At 39.0% G+C, this 14,640-nt stretch overlaps 1 protein-coding gene across 46 annotated transcripts in view; it reads left to right on the top strand.

Annotated features, from left to right (window-relative positions):
- The window catches only part of Ttn (titin), a 271,446-nt gene that overhangs the window by 109,428 nt on the left and 147,378 nt on the right, over positions 1-14,640 (top strand). For 28 of the 46 annotated variants that reach the window (XM_029473037.1, XM_029473035.1, XM_029473153.1 and 25 more), the window contains 16 exons: positions 621-695; positions 1,605-1,658; positions 2,249-2,650; positions 3,065-3,124; positions 3,496-3,573; positions 3,739-3,816; positions 4,420-4,506; positions 4,755-4,835; positions 6,002-6,085; positions 6,461-6,547; positions 8,016-8,099; positions 9,634-9,735; positions 11,539-11,619; positions 11,789-11,857; positions 13,869-13,949; positions 14,242-14,451. The exons of 2 other annotated variants lie outside the window; for them this stretch is intronic. In XM_029473037.1, coding sequence (XP_029328897.1) covers positions 621-695; positions 1,605-1,658; positions 2,249-2,650; positions 3,065-3,124; positions 3,496-3,573; positions 3,739-3,816; positions 4,420-4,506; positions 4,755-4,835; positions 6,002-6,085; positions 6,461-6,547; positions 8,016-8,099; positions 9,634-9,735; positions 11,539-11,619; positions 11,789-11,857; positions 13,869-13,949; positions 14,242-14,451 — 1,713 coding nt within the window. Of the gene's footprint in view, positions 1-620; positions 696-1,604; positions 1,659-2,248; positions 2,651-3,064; positions 3,125-3,495; positions 3,574-3,738; positions 3,817-4,419; positions 4,507-4,754; positions 4,836-6,001; positions 6,086-6,460; positions 6,548-8,015; positions 8,100-8,312; positions 8,394-8,529; positions 8,608-8,774; positions 8,850-9,095; positions 9,198-9,633; positions 9,736-11,538; positions 11,620-11,788; positions 11,858-12,074; positions 12,153-12,314; positions 12,399-12,771; positions 12,856-13,086; positions 13,171-13,868; positions 13,950-14,241; positions 14,452-14,640 lie in introns of all 46 variants that reach the window. 16 more of the 46 variants (XM_029473091.1, XM_029473086.1, XM_029473069.1 and 13 more) reach the window with 12 other exon arrangements.

The following is a 14,640-nucleotide window of genomic DNA, read 5'->3' as shown; positions in this document are numbered from 1 at the left end:
CTTAGATTCCATGATGTTTCTGTGGTCAGAAGCAGTAATTTCTGTTTTAAAAAAAAGCTTCCCCTTTAAAGGGAAATGTCAACATGACTGCTGGTATTCATTGCAAAACGTGAGAGTTTAAATCAGATTTTTAAAATCACAGGGTGTTCCCTGCTCACAAATGCTAACAGCCACAGGCAACATGGCTCAGAGCCATGACCAGTGCATACCCCCTTGCAGCAGCAGCAGCTGCACCCACACATATGACATGGGTTGGACTTTAATTCTCCTATTCCACTTGCTGTTCTCCTGACAATTTTGATCTCCACACCCAAATGAAACACAGAGGAGAGGGCATACCTGCTCTCCTCCTGATCTGATAATGCTAATTCTTATCCACCATACAATCAATGGATATATAAGGCCACAGTATATATTCTACCAAATATATCCAAAAATCAATCAATCAATCTCTCTCTCTCTCTCTCTCTCTCTCTCTCTCTCTTTCTTTCTTTCATGCACACACATACTTTTTTGTACATGATTTTTCTGAAGCAAGTATCTCACAATAAGGTTTATTTTATATTGCTCTTATCCTGAAACCTTTACTTATATCTAATATTTATTTGTTTGTTTTTTAGTGACCAAAAAGGGTGTGAAAAAAGATACCAAAAAAGTTGTCGCAAAGCCCAAAGAAGAGGCCCCACCACCACCAGGTATATTATAATCAACTTTAAAAGTCAAATAAATTTTTAATCAAGAAATGGCATTAGGGTTTTCGCTGTGAAAACTTAGTGTAGGAAACACAAGGGGTAAGAGTTGGAGTCATGAGATAAGAAATCCCCTCGTCCCTCAAACTCTTGGATTTCTACCTTCCCGAGTCCATGCCTGCTTCTGGCAACCAATGACACAAGCAGAGCATGCTTGCCGTCTACAGCTGATGATGTGAGAGAGGCCTTCAAATCAAGGTTCCACTGCTCTTTCTGACCATGCCCTCCCAGAAGGAGTTCAGGGGTTGGTGCTACAATGCTGCCCCTGTAGCCCAGCTCAGGGTCTTTCTTGGTTTTCTTGTCTTACCATTTGAAGACAGAAAGTGGCACAGTTAGGAGAAATGTAATTTATCTTGGAGGGGTATGGAAGACATTTATATGACTAATGTAAAAAAGCAGCTCTAACCCTATTAACACAGAGGGAAAGCCCAGCAACCTCCCACCCAGTGGCCAACACAGGCACAGGCACCGACCATCACACGGGCTTTCCTGGTTGGTCACTTTGAAAGCATGGGTGTTTGGTGAACTTTAAAGTTAATAATGAAAAGAGCAAAGGCGTGAGCTTTAAGCACTAGACCCTTTACACATTCCTTTGCTATTTCTTCTATGCTTGAATTGTTTCAAACCAGCCTAAACTGGAATGAAACCCCAGCCTCTGGACAGTTTGTTACCCTGACTTGTCATAGCAACTCATATTAGCTTGGTTTGGAGATGATGGGGGCTCTATGCTGCTCCTGTAAGCCGTGCTACATTAGTAATAATTCATATGCAAAGGACAACGATAATGCTCTAGATTAATAAACATTAAACAACACACAGTCTAAATGGAAACATGCATTTTCTGTTTTTCTGAAGTCCCAGAAGTTGCCAAGAAGCCTCCACCTCCTACTCCCATGATTCCAGCAAAAGGTAAATAAAAAAGGAGTTATTAGCCATTTTATAATTTACTCCTGAAGTATTCTCTTTATTGTTTTTAAATATTAGGCTTCCAGGTTATTGTAAAATTTTCAAGTCCCCTTGGTCATTGTGAAAAAAGGCTAGAAACAATGACTGTTTTCTGGTGCCCCTCCAGGGGAAAGGAAGCCATGGATGGAAAAGGAAGGGTCCCTTCTAAGCTTTACATTATAATCCACACACATATTAAGGGTTTATAAATAATGTTGATGTCATGCTTCATGGGGAGTTGCAAGGAGCTCTCCAAACTGGAGTTCATGTAAAATGATGGAATGTATAGCAATGTGAAACTATCTATTGAATCTATACTTTTGACACTAGAAGAAAACCCTCAAATCAAGAGCAAAGGGCATTTGATACTGTCACGTTGCCTAGTTAATAAAATTGAACCCATAAAAAGCAAACCATAAGAGATTCTCAGTCTAATACTACAGCATCTGCAGTGCTTGGTACTGAGTAACTGGATTTCCCTTGGATAAAGCTTTCTGATGGGTGTAATTGATAGGATTTTTCCTTCTCTTCCCCCTACTCCTTTTGTCTTTCAGCTTCTGAGATTATTGACGTGTCCTCTAAGGCTGAAGAGGTAAAAATAACAACCATCACCAGAAAGAAAGAGGTTCACAAAGAGAAAGAGGCTGTGTATGAACGAAAGGAAGCAGTCTACGAAAAGAAAGTTCACATAGAGCCTTGGGAAGAGCCCTATGAAGAATTGGAAACGGAACCATATACAGAGCCATATGAGGAACCATATTATGAAGAACCAGATGAAGACTATGAAGAGATCAAGGTGGAAGCTAAAAAGCAAGTCCACGAGGAATGGGAGGAGGACTTTGAAGAAGGACAGGAGTACTATGAGAGAGAAGAGGGCTACGATGAAGGGGAGGAAGAGTGGGAAGAGCTTTACCATGAAAGAGAAATAATTCAGGTTCAGAAGGAGGTTCATGAAGGTAAGCATCAACGGGGTGGCCATTCTTCCTCTGAGCCTCCTTTTTGCTTCCTTTGATGTTGTTACTTGATGTAAGATGGGCACAAAAGCTAAGATGATCATTTTGGTTTCTCCAAGGCTATGGTCTTTCATCCTTTAATTTCTAGAGTAGACATCATCCCTATGTGAGATGATGCAATTTCATTGTAGGTTGAACCACTTGGTCTCAGTACTGAGGCTACATCCCAGGTGCCTTGATACTTAATTCTATCTTGAAACTTTGCTCTAGAGTTATGTTGGTCATATCCTGCCCAGCATGACAGATTCCTTACACAATACTAAATTACACTTAGCTTTTTATCATCTGCAACAAACACAGCCTATTAGAATTGACTGGTTTAAGCATCCCTGTTTATCTTGTGTTTTTTTATTAAAGAACTACATGAGAAGAAAATCCCAGCCAAAGTGCCTGAAAAGAAAGTACCACCTCCCAAAGGTATGTGATTGGAATCATTTAAATAAGCAGAGTATTCCTGTCCTTATCATGGCTTGTTTGGCAAGGATGACTGAATCAACAATTAAATCCAATAGGCACAACTTCTTCTCTGAATTTATTGTATCTATGAATTTTCTCTTGAGAATTTATGTCTACTGGAAACAGTAAAAATATTAAGATAAAAGAATGTTACAGTAAAGTTAAAATAAATATAAACAGTTCCAGTAACTCGCGCTTAAGGTTGAAAACACCAAACCTGCCTGTCTCTAAAACTATTCTATTTACATACATATGTGTGTATGTACAGAGAAAAAGAAAGGATTTTTAATAGAAATTCTAAAAGTACTGCAATTTCTTTAAAATATTTGCAGTTGTAAAGAAGCCAGTAGTTGAAAAAGTTGAAAAGACTACTCGGAGAATGGAGGAAGAAAAAGTTCAAGTCACCAAAGGTACCGAAGCCATTTAAAGACTCTTCTAGTGGCATGCACCTAAGCCATCTGCTCTCTGATATATGCTCATGAGATTTATAGAGTTACCCAAGCTGACATAGTTTTGAAATTTTGTGCTATGAAACATCCTTCACATTACAAATATATTTGTACATATTTTTAAAGTACCTGAAGTTTCCAAGAAGATTGTCCCACAAAAACCTTCCCGGACTCCAGTGCAGGAAGAAATAATTGAAGTGAAAGGTATACATCTTCATTTTAAGCTACAAACTCTGGTTATTGCAATCTATGCATATGGATATCTGAACATACATTGCTAAATTATTCAAAAGCACCATGACTACTTTATCATTTATGTAGTACACATTTTATTTTGGATTATACCTATGTATAATTCAATAACTTTATTTTTGCTTTCGGTCTTGCTTAGAAATGACTTTTTTTAATTTAAGGAAGGTTTTGTGTTTAATGAGTAATCTTCTAACTTTACCATGCAGTGTATTACATTGCCTGTAATATTTCCCACCCTTTAATTTATATAAATTGGTCCTAATAGATTTTGGGGGAGTGGCGCATTGTATGTATGTGAAGAAGTTGTGGCTATTTGATTCTTATTTAATTGTACTTGATATGAGACTGCATGGTTTGTTTGTCCAGACAGAGCAAAACATGATTTGTTTTCTCCTTGAAACTGATCTTGTTCTTAATCTACCATACTAACCCATTAAATCTGTGTCTAAAGATTTGCATATTGTATACCATCATGTGGTAGACTATCTATCTGTGTCTCATCTGATGTCCTGTCCTAGAAAAGGAAATAGTAACATGGCAATGCTCTTTTTAAAGTACCAGCTGTGCACACAAAGAAGATGGTTATCTCTGAAGAAAAGATGTTCTTTGCTTCTCACACAGAGGAGGAGGTGTCTGTCTCAGGTATATGGCAGTTTTGAATTTGAGAGCTGAAGACACAGTTTCAGATTAAAAAACAGAGCTTTTCAGTTCCCTTCTTGCCTACTGTGTGATGGTGTAGGCCTTTCTGTCTCTTTGTATTTCTCTGTTATCTTTTCCCTTTCTTGTCTGTTACCTTTAATTATTTTTTTTGTTTTGATATTCTTAGTAAATTACAATTGCCATCCACAACATGATCTATCAGTAATTAAGATGTGTTATTTTCTTAAAAGTCCCCGAGGTGCAAAAGAAAACTGTCACTGAAGAGAAAATTCACGTTGCAGTTTCCAAAAAGATTGAACCACCACCCAAAGGTATCAGTAACTTAATTCTATATTTAAAATGTTTTCAGGCAAAATTCACAGTCAATATGTAATGACACTGATACTAAGTATCAGAATTAGTCACACAGGTGACAGATGGAGAGTCTTGATGAACAAAGAACTCACTGGAGAGAGAGTACAAAGACCATACGGAAAGCACAGGGATAAAGCCACAAGGCTCCACTCCCTGTCTCTGGACACTTCAGTCTGGTGACATATGTATTTGGAAATAAGAAGTGAGGAAGCCCCTCATATCAGCTCCCCAAAGGCTTGTTTAAAACGTGAAGAATCTTCTCAGTTGGGAGTTCAATATACCAGAAGTATTAAAAACTCAGTTTTGTAAGTTTATCATTTAAGTAAGTTCTATTAGAAATTCCTTAATACTCAAAACTCATATCTTCCGGGTTTTCTGCATTTTATTACTCCCTCTGTTTCTGGGGGTTGTCTGCATCTGCTCTTTGTGCAGCAAGGATGCAATAGGATGGTTGCCTGCTGGACAAAGCATTCTAACTCAGAACGGTAGAGTACTAGTCACACTGTGGCCAAGTGTGTCAGTATTTCCCCACCACTGAAATTGAAAAATACAGTAACCACTGGGCAATGTAGTGCACATCTTAAATCCCAATGATAAGGAGGCAGAGGCAGGCAGATCTCTGTGAGTTAGAGGCTAGCCCTTGCTGTACATAAGCAAGTTTCAGGCCAGCTGGACCTCACGGTAAGACCCTGTATGGAAGGAAGGAAAGAAGGAAGGAAGGAAGGAAGGAAGGAAGGAAGGAAGGAAGGAAGGAAAGAAAGGAGGGAAGGATGAAGAGAAGGGGAGGACTCTAAACTCTACATCACAGTTATATCCTCTTTCCCTAGCCAAATTTAAAAAAAAACATTTAATATCACTTAATTGTCATCCAACTGACTTTAAACAAAGCAAGATTTCATTCACCATTTCCACTATAAAAACCCATGCCATTAAAATGATAAACACAGTTGTCCCTTTTCTACTTGGCCATTCAGCCATTCCCACAAATCTTGGTTTCTGAAGTATGATTTTCCTGTATCCAACTGGCAAAAAGGAGGGACATCTACTCTTTGCTCCTGTCTTATAAGAATATATGTCTTGTCGAGATGAGCAGTTTCTCAAACACAGTACATTTCTTTTAAAGTCCCTGAACCACCTAAAAAGCCAGTTCCAGAAGAAGTGGTCCCTGTTCCCATTCCTAAGAAGGTGGAACCCCCAGCAGCCAAAGGTAGAATAACATTTTGGGGGTTTTGTCTTTTTTGGACTTTTTGTGTGTGAGACCTATGTATTGACAAATGTTATCAGTAAACAATCTCTCATGTAGTTAACTCTCGATCTATCGATTTCATTAATTTGTGGTAACACATGTTAATAAGAGTTTTACATGCTAGACCATCCTAACTGGGTATTTGTCTACCTCATGTCATGTGTGTGATGTCTGCCTGGTGTTGATGTACTAAGCATTCCATTTAGCCACAAGCAGAACACACTAAACAACGTTTTAATTCTTAAGCTCTTAATGAGGCTGTATGCTTCCCTATAATCTTAAGTATCTCAGAAGACTGTAACACTCAACACTGTTTCAACAATGTTATCTTTAAAGTTCCTGAGGCTCCCAAGAAACCTGTGCCAGAGGAGAAAAAGCCAGTTCCTATTCCCAAGAAGAAAGAGCCAGCTGCCCCTCCACAAGGTATCCAGAACTCCCGGTGGAGACGGCTGTCACCCCCAGGGGCCAGCTCCGCTTTGCACTGTCATCATTTGTACTATGTTGTCCTTGTCTCTCATCTCTTCAGCATGTTCCTCGTGTTTAAAACGTGTGTCACCTTTGGGGATATACCCTTGTTAGATATTATTTATTGTTCTGAACATTCCTAAGGCGGTGCCAAAAAAGTGTTATAAGAAGTAATTATGTCAAACCTGAAATGTTTAATATCATTCTTGAGAAGGATTTGTGGAACATCTTTTATAGACATGATTTTATACAACCAAACATCTCTCTTTCACACTCACGTGTGTGTCTTCTTCATTAAGACATTGTTGTGTGTCCATGGTGAGACTGAAGGAGGCTGTGTTAATGGGAAAGGGTTGGTGGCAGAGAATAGGGAGAGTCTTCAGTCGGAGAGAGCAGAGTTTTGACAATGATTTTTTCTGTGTGTCTTGAAATTCTTTAAAGCTACTATAAACATTTGGGAATGTATCCTAAATGACAGAATGTCTTACAGAAAAATATTGGTGCATACATACACAACATTTTATAATATAGAGGTCCCTACAGCCATTGGCCTACTGTGCTACTGAGGGACCTGTTCTAGGGGGTATCCTACATTTTGATTATACTTTAGACAACCAGAAACAGAATGCACTCAGCAGGGGCAAGCTACATGGGTCTGACTATTCTACAGTGTTAGAATTGTAATTTAAAAGGGTCATAAGGTGTCATGATTTATCCCTAGTTCAAAACAATCTATGCAGAGACTTTTTCCTACACATTACCTGCACCCTGCATTACTTGTATAATCCCTGACTGATTTGTTTGCATCAGGTCATACTGACAAGGGTGAAGAACAAATTTAGCAAAATTCTGGCCTTGACCATGTATGATAATTGGAAATCATGTACCTGCTTTAAATAGAATAAATAAAAAACCATAGTGGAACACTTGTATCCAAGAACACTTGAGGGTGGGGGAGTAGAGACAATTGCTTTCCTTGGGGCTTACTCATCAGGGAGTATAACCTACATGGCAAGGTCCAGGCCAGTGAAGGACGGTGTCTTAAAGGAAAATAGTGAGTATAGCACCTGAGAAATAACATCCAAGGATATTTTTACCCTCCCAAAACATACAAATACACACATGTACCAATATACACATATACACAAAAAGTCATACTAGCGTATAGGAATATATTCTATAACATATAGGAATTAATTCTATACAGACTTATGTTACATAACACATTTCAATCTTTTGAATGCTTCTAAAACATTGTATGTAACAGTTACTATACCATGACTCTAAAGTGGGATCTTTCTACTTATACCAGTGAACAGTCTATATATATAACATTAATGCACTGTGTGTCGCTTTGGAGATGCGCCTCTGTCCATTCACAGAAATGAAACATGCCTGCACTGACCTGCTATTCTAAAACTTTAAGTCCCAGAGTCTTCAAAGAAACCTGCTCCAGAAGAAAAGATTCCTGTTCCCGTGACAAAGAAGAAGGAAGCCCCTCCAGCTAAAGGTAGGAAACTTGCCTATTCAGGGAGCCCAGTCTTTATGTCTCCAGTGCAAGACATTGGTGTTTATCTGTTAACTAGTTTGTTTAATTCAAAGTGGATATGTTATGGTCAGTGACAACACAACTGAAGTGTCTACCTGTCTAGACCCTGTCAAAGTAATTATTCAGTAGCTACTTTTAAAAATATAAACCCAGTTCTACAAATGTCTTTTCAAGTTCCTGAAGTGCAGAAGAAGGTTGTCACAGAAGAAAAAATAACCATCATTACTCAAAGAGAGGAGTCCCCACCACCAGCAGGTACCCCACCGCATCTCCATAACCATGGCTTTTCTTCAAGCTTCTTTAATTGCATGTCTTTCTTTGTGGGCCTGCCTGTTCTATGTTCATTTTCCTATACATTCTTTTAAAATATATATAAATGTTATTCTTCAAGTACCAGAAATACCAAAGAAGAAAGTTCCTGAAGAAAAAAGACCTGTTCCTAGAAAAGAGGAAGTCCCCCCACCAAAAGGTATCGCCAGCTATCTTACAAAAGCTATCTTTTACAATGTTATGCTTCGAGGCAAGGATGACTTGGGAGCTTTGTGGTGCGTGAAGAGTGTGTGGGGACAAGCTCTGTGCTGGGCTTCAGTGGGAGAGCATCAGAGCTCTAATATTTAGTGTATAATATTTCTAAAGTGCCAGCGCCACCTAAGAAAGCTGTTCCTGAGGCGGTTGTTCCAGCTCCCATCCCTAAGAAAGCTCCTCCCCGAGGTAGGATTGGTCTCAGTCTTCTAAAGAAATCTTGTAGTGCTTCTTGCTACATTGGTCGAGTGTGTTCCCTCTTTGTCTCACTTCTGAGAGATGTGTGTGTGTGTGTGTGTGTGTGTGTGTGTGTGTGTGTGTGTTCTTGGGATGTGTAATGTCTTTGTCTACTGCAACGCTTTCCCAAACTCTAGGGAGAAGGGGAATTGGTGTCATTATTGATTCTTAAGCTTCAACTTTGATGCTTTCTTAAAGCTGAAGTTTCTAAGAAAACCGTTGTAGAAGAGAAAAGATTTGCTGCTGAAGAAAAACTATCGGTGGCAGTTCCTCAGAGAGTGGAACTCATGCGGCACGAAGGTATATATAACCAGAAAGGAGGCTGGCAGCATCTGTGAACAGCTCCCTCGGAGGAGTTTCTCCTCTTTAGGATGTAAATGTTTTCGTGAGAACCTGTTTTCATCTTCTGTTGGTGTTGGAATACCTTTGTCTGCTGTAGCCTTCTGGAACTATCTTTTGTGTCTACTTTGATCTTGAACCATTCTTATAAAGTGAATAAGGTGTTGAAAAGAAAATCATTTTAATTTGGACACTCTGGGACCTAAGTCAAGTATTTCTCTTGGTCTTGGGCTTTAGTCTCTTCTTGTCTTGCCTCTTTCCCTCTTGTAGTTAGAAAGTCCCATGTCCTAAGCTGATAGGGGAATCTTCATCCATCCGTAGTGAACACATGACCACTGGATGTATTCCTGCCCACTGAGTTTAAATCATCAAATCTTATCTTTTAACCCATCTACAGAGGAGGAATGGACTTACTCTGAGGAAGAGGAAAGAGTGTCTGTTTCGGTGTATAGGGAAGAGGAAAGAGATGAGGAGGAAGCAGAAATCACAGAGTATGAAGGTAAATGGCAGAAATAAGTGAGGGATGATTGCTGTAGAGATAATAATGAAAGTCATCCAAGAGGCATGACACAGGTTCATCTACTGACCTTAGTACAGGTGCCTGTTTAATCAAAATAAAAGATTCAAGAGCATTCATTACATAAGAGGAAATACCCTATGACGTTCATTTCCATCTCTTCTTTAGCTATTTGGAAGTAATGGCTTCGTGGTTACAGACAACTGAGGGGGGTGGGCATCCTCATGTGGGTACCTCCTTTTATAAGGCAGGATTTGGCTTCAGTGTGGTAGGCTGGTAGACACTTCACCTTGGTTATCTGGTATATACATGGTGTTTCTCAAATCATGATTTCCACAACGCACAAACAGGGGTATTATTAAGTGGACTGTCCAGTTCCTAATTCACTTACTCACTTTTTTAAAAAGAAAGAAGAAAATATATGATACATTAACTTCAGAAGTCAAAGGGATATTTGACAAAAACCACTGAACTAAAGGAGCTTTCCTCTAATCCACATATAGAAAAAAAAATCACATGGTATCTGCGATCAGGCAGACATGTCCAGATGTTCCATCAGTTTTAAACACAACTCTCTGATGTGTTTAACAATTGAAACAGTAAACTTCATCTTGTGGTGATTCCCCTTTGGTCAAATAAAACACTACTAGGTTCCCTACAAAAATCCCACAGTCTATCTAATGCTGTATATCCAAAAGAACACTCCTGATAAAGGAAAGGCATAGCTCTGTTTTAAAGGAAAATGGGTATATTCCAACGTAACTCCTTCCCTAATGTTGAGTAGATTTTGAGTACTCCAGTTATTCTCAAGTGCACCTCTGTCTAACAAAGGGGACCCTTCACATCCCCTTTCTCCACTTAGAAGAAAACTCCACATGAAATCCAGTATTTCCAAACTTAGTAGAATAATCTAGAATGCAATAGGGTGGGCCATGATTCCCAAACAAACCTAACCATTCAGCTGCCTTTCCCAGAACAGACCACAAAAGTGGGCATGGTCAGGGACCAGACAGATTTGAAGACTATCCTTCCTAGAAATGTTTGGGGAATCATACAGAGCATACACATGGGACATCTCATCTCACATAGGTCTGGAACCATTTCAGCTTTTGATGCAGGATGCTATATAAACTTTCTCAGTGCTTCAAACTCAAGCAAGGAAGTGCAAGATGTTCAGTGATTCTTGTGTCTGCACTAAGCTGAAAAGATGGCGAGACCTGAAGCTTCTTTTCATGTTAGGCAACACGGGTGTTTTTAATTAGCCTTTTCTACAATCATTCTACAGTAAACCTTATACACACAGGCTCAGAAAAGATCACATGAAGTCTCTCATGTCTTCTAACACAGCTACCCCACAAAACTGGGGAATGGGGGCATGAACTATCTTGCTTTTTATCTTTAAGTTGATGTTTCTGCCTTTCTGCCTTCAAACCCAGAGTGTTAGATTTTAAAATAAAACAAAACAACAACAACAACCTAGCTTCAAATCCTGTGCTGTTTGTTTAGTCCCTTGAACTGGTCATTTGTCATGTGTCCTGTTATTCCTGTGAATTGGAGCCTTACTGTCTTTGTGATATACAATAAATTAGTAAAGCCAGTACTCTTGATTACAGTGTTAGCTCTGGTTCAAATATTCTTCAGGTATTTTAAATGGAAACAATCAGAGATTTAGCAAATGCTAAAGTTTGGCAATGTTGATTATTGTTTTGAAGTGATAAATTATGGTTAAAACTAAACATGAAAAAATGTCTACATTTTTCTTCTTTGAATTTGATGTCCTAAAAGTGTTGGAAGAGCCCGAGGAATATGTTGTGGAAGAAAAGATGCACTTTATCTCTAAGAAAGTGGAAGTTGAACCAGCCAAAGGTATACCAACTCTTAAATATTTTAACCCTGTATTTGTCATTCCCTCCTATATATAATTTACCATCTATATTACAAATAATGAATAGCATGACTAATAAAAAGGTCTCCTACATATTTATTGGAAAAAAACTGTACATTTTCTACAAGTCTATTTTATAATCTTTTCAAGTGCCTGAGAAGAAAATTATACCAAAACCAAAAGTTCCTGCTAAAATTGAGGAGCCTCCACCCACTAAAGGTACGGTCTCTCTCACAGATGTGCAATTCTGTCTGTCTTGACATGTCTAGTGACATCTCTATGCATCTTTAAGATTTTGTCAGAATTTGTATACTTTGTTAGTATAGTCATTCATGTTGGTGTACCTGTGAGATCTTTACAAAGAGGGTGTTGTGGCACCCAAATAATGATTCTTCCTAAAAACAAATACAAACTAATGTTCTTAATATTTTCAAAGTTCCCGAACCACCAAAGAAAATTGTACCAGAGAAGAAAGTTCCTGCACCAGCTCCTAAAAAGGTGCCGCCAGCCAAAGGTATATTGGGGTCCACAGTACCCTCAGGTGACACCTCATTCCCTGTCTTGATAGTAAATTGATGCATTCTTCAGATCTTTATCCCACTGGGGAGAGAGTAACTGTGCATAGGTTTGGCACTCTTTGCACCACATCTGACCACATTGCCTGATGTTTTCAAAGCCCCTGAAGAATCAAAGAGACCAGTTCCCGAGAAGAGGGCTCCTGCAGAAGAGGTTGGGATAGAAGAACCTCCCCCAACCAAAGGTAAATGACGTCCCCTAAAGAAACAATAAAAACATAGAGTCTTATCTTCCTTTCTTCCTCCAGCTACCATCTACTGGGTCATAAGTTTTCTATGTAGATTGTTAGTGTCTGTTTGTGATGGTGGTGTATTATAGCTTTATGAAATATTACTTGTTTATTGTGGTATTTAGTTGTGTGTGCTTTATAAATTCTTCTATTCTAAAACCACAGTACTTTCTGGCTTGTATATATATATGTGTGCATGAATATGTGTGTCAGTGTGTATGTATATGTGTATATATGTATGTATGTATGTATGTATATGTATGTATATATGTTTGTGTGTATTCTATCCTAAATGTTATAGAATGCTAATTTTAAATTATCTTCCAAGTGGCCGAAAGGCACATGAAAATTACCCAGGAAGAAAAAGTTCTTGTGGCTGTAACTAAAAAGGAGGCGCCTCCGAGAGCGAGAGGTACAGAAGCCTTTTCATACGTCAGTGTTGCCTTGTCTTGCTCTCTTTATAAGTACACTGGCTGAGGGGTACTTATAAAGAAGAAGGGCGGTCACTGTCTTCTTTTAAAATGTTGTAGAATGTCTGAAGTTTGGGAAGGGTTGAATCTTTTATGTCACTCCTGTGTGGTTTGTACGTTTTGTGGTCTGGATGAAGAAAAGCAATTCTTTAAAGTGAAATCTGTCTTTAAAGTGCCAGAGGAACCTAAGAAAGTTGCCCCTGAAGAAAGATTTCCCAAGCTCAAACCTCGAAGAGAGGAGGAGCCACCAGCTAAAGGTATTAATGGCTCTTTAAAGGGATAGTAATAAGCTTGTAGGTCTTGAGATGGGTAGAGTAGAACTGGCAGGTTAGGGGAAGTGACATAAGTGCATACATTTTGAGAGTGGGAAGAGTAAGCTGTCCCACATCACTGCAAAACTAAATAATTCGGATTGCAGAAAGTACCTTTTTCTACCCCACCGCAAATATGTATAATTTACATTAAGATGTATTTGTCATCTAGTATGTCTGTTCGTTCCATCTCAGACTCACCTGTCTTGATGTTTGTTTTATGTGGTAAACTTTGGTGTCAGTTTTGATTTCTTTAACTCCTCAACATGCTGCATTGTCCCAGTGGATCGGGGGTGGGAGGATTGGAATTAGGGCGCCGACAGCGTTGGTGAACTTCAGGTTCCTTCCTAAGGTTGTCCTCAGCTGTACATTCATAGTTGCAGCTTGTCTCTCTTAACTCTCTCCCAAATCCCACCCAGTTACCCAGCATCTCTGAAAATTAAACAGCCTGGAGGAAAGTATTCCCAGGCACCCGGAATGATGTGGACTTTCAGGCCTATTGATTTCTCTCACAGTTTAGTGAAAGGGTTTTTTTAGTGGAACGCCATGCTTGGGTTTGTTCTTGGGTTGCTCTTGCCAAAGTTCTCTTAACACAATCATCTTCAGGCTCTTGCAATTTACTTCTAACCGTTGCTCTTTTAAAGTGACCGAAGTTAGAAAAAGAGCTGTTAAAGAAGAAAAGGTGTCCATTGAAGTTCCAAAGAGAGAACCCCGACCCACTAAAGGTACATTGCACTTTGATTGGATCATATAAAGCATAAAGCTGTGTGTGTCACCTTGTCTGCTAGCTGCCAATTTAACCCCTCTACTCTCCTCGCTTGCCCCTAACTGGAGTCAAGCACTTGACCATCTGACATCATGACTAGTCGGTGTGCATTTATGATACTTTTACCTTCAAGAGATAATGAAGGTCACCCATAGCCAGTGTGAGAGACTCTCATAAAGGAATGAAATCAAAGCACATTGCCGCTAAATGGGCCTCAAATAAAATGCTGCCTGGTGTCAATATTATTCTAGAAGTGACTGTGACAGAAGAGAAGAAATGGTCTTACACCCGAGAAGAAGAAACTGTGTCAGAACACCGGGAGGAGGAGTATGAGGATTACGAAGACTATGAGGAGTATAAAGAGTTTGAGGAGTACGAACCCACCGAAGAATACGACCAGTATGACGAGTATGCAGAGCGTGAGCTGGAGCACTATGAAGAGCATGAGGAATACGTCACAGGTATGACAGCCCCATGGGAAGTACACTTAGAACCCAATATGATAGGACGGCAATTGAGGTAAAAGAAGTTTGTCATTTAGTAAATTCAGTGTTTTAAATCACTTCTGGAAGGGAAAATAGCTCTATAAATTTTTTTTTGGTTTTTTTTTTTGGTTTTTTTTTTTTTTTTTTTTTTTTTTTTTTTTTTTT

The sequence above is a fragment of the Mus caroli genome, chromosome 2 (genome assembly GCF_900094665.2).
Source record: "Mus caroli chromosome 2, CAROLI_EIJ_v1.1, whole genome shotgun sequence".
In the NCBI taxonomy this organism is placed as follows: Eukaryota; Metazoa; Chordata; class Mammalia; order Rodentia; family Muridae; genus Mus; species Mus caroli.
The sequence above is the reverse complement of the archived record's forward strand: the minus strand, read 5'-3'. Positions and strand labels throughout refer to the sequence as shown.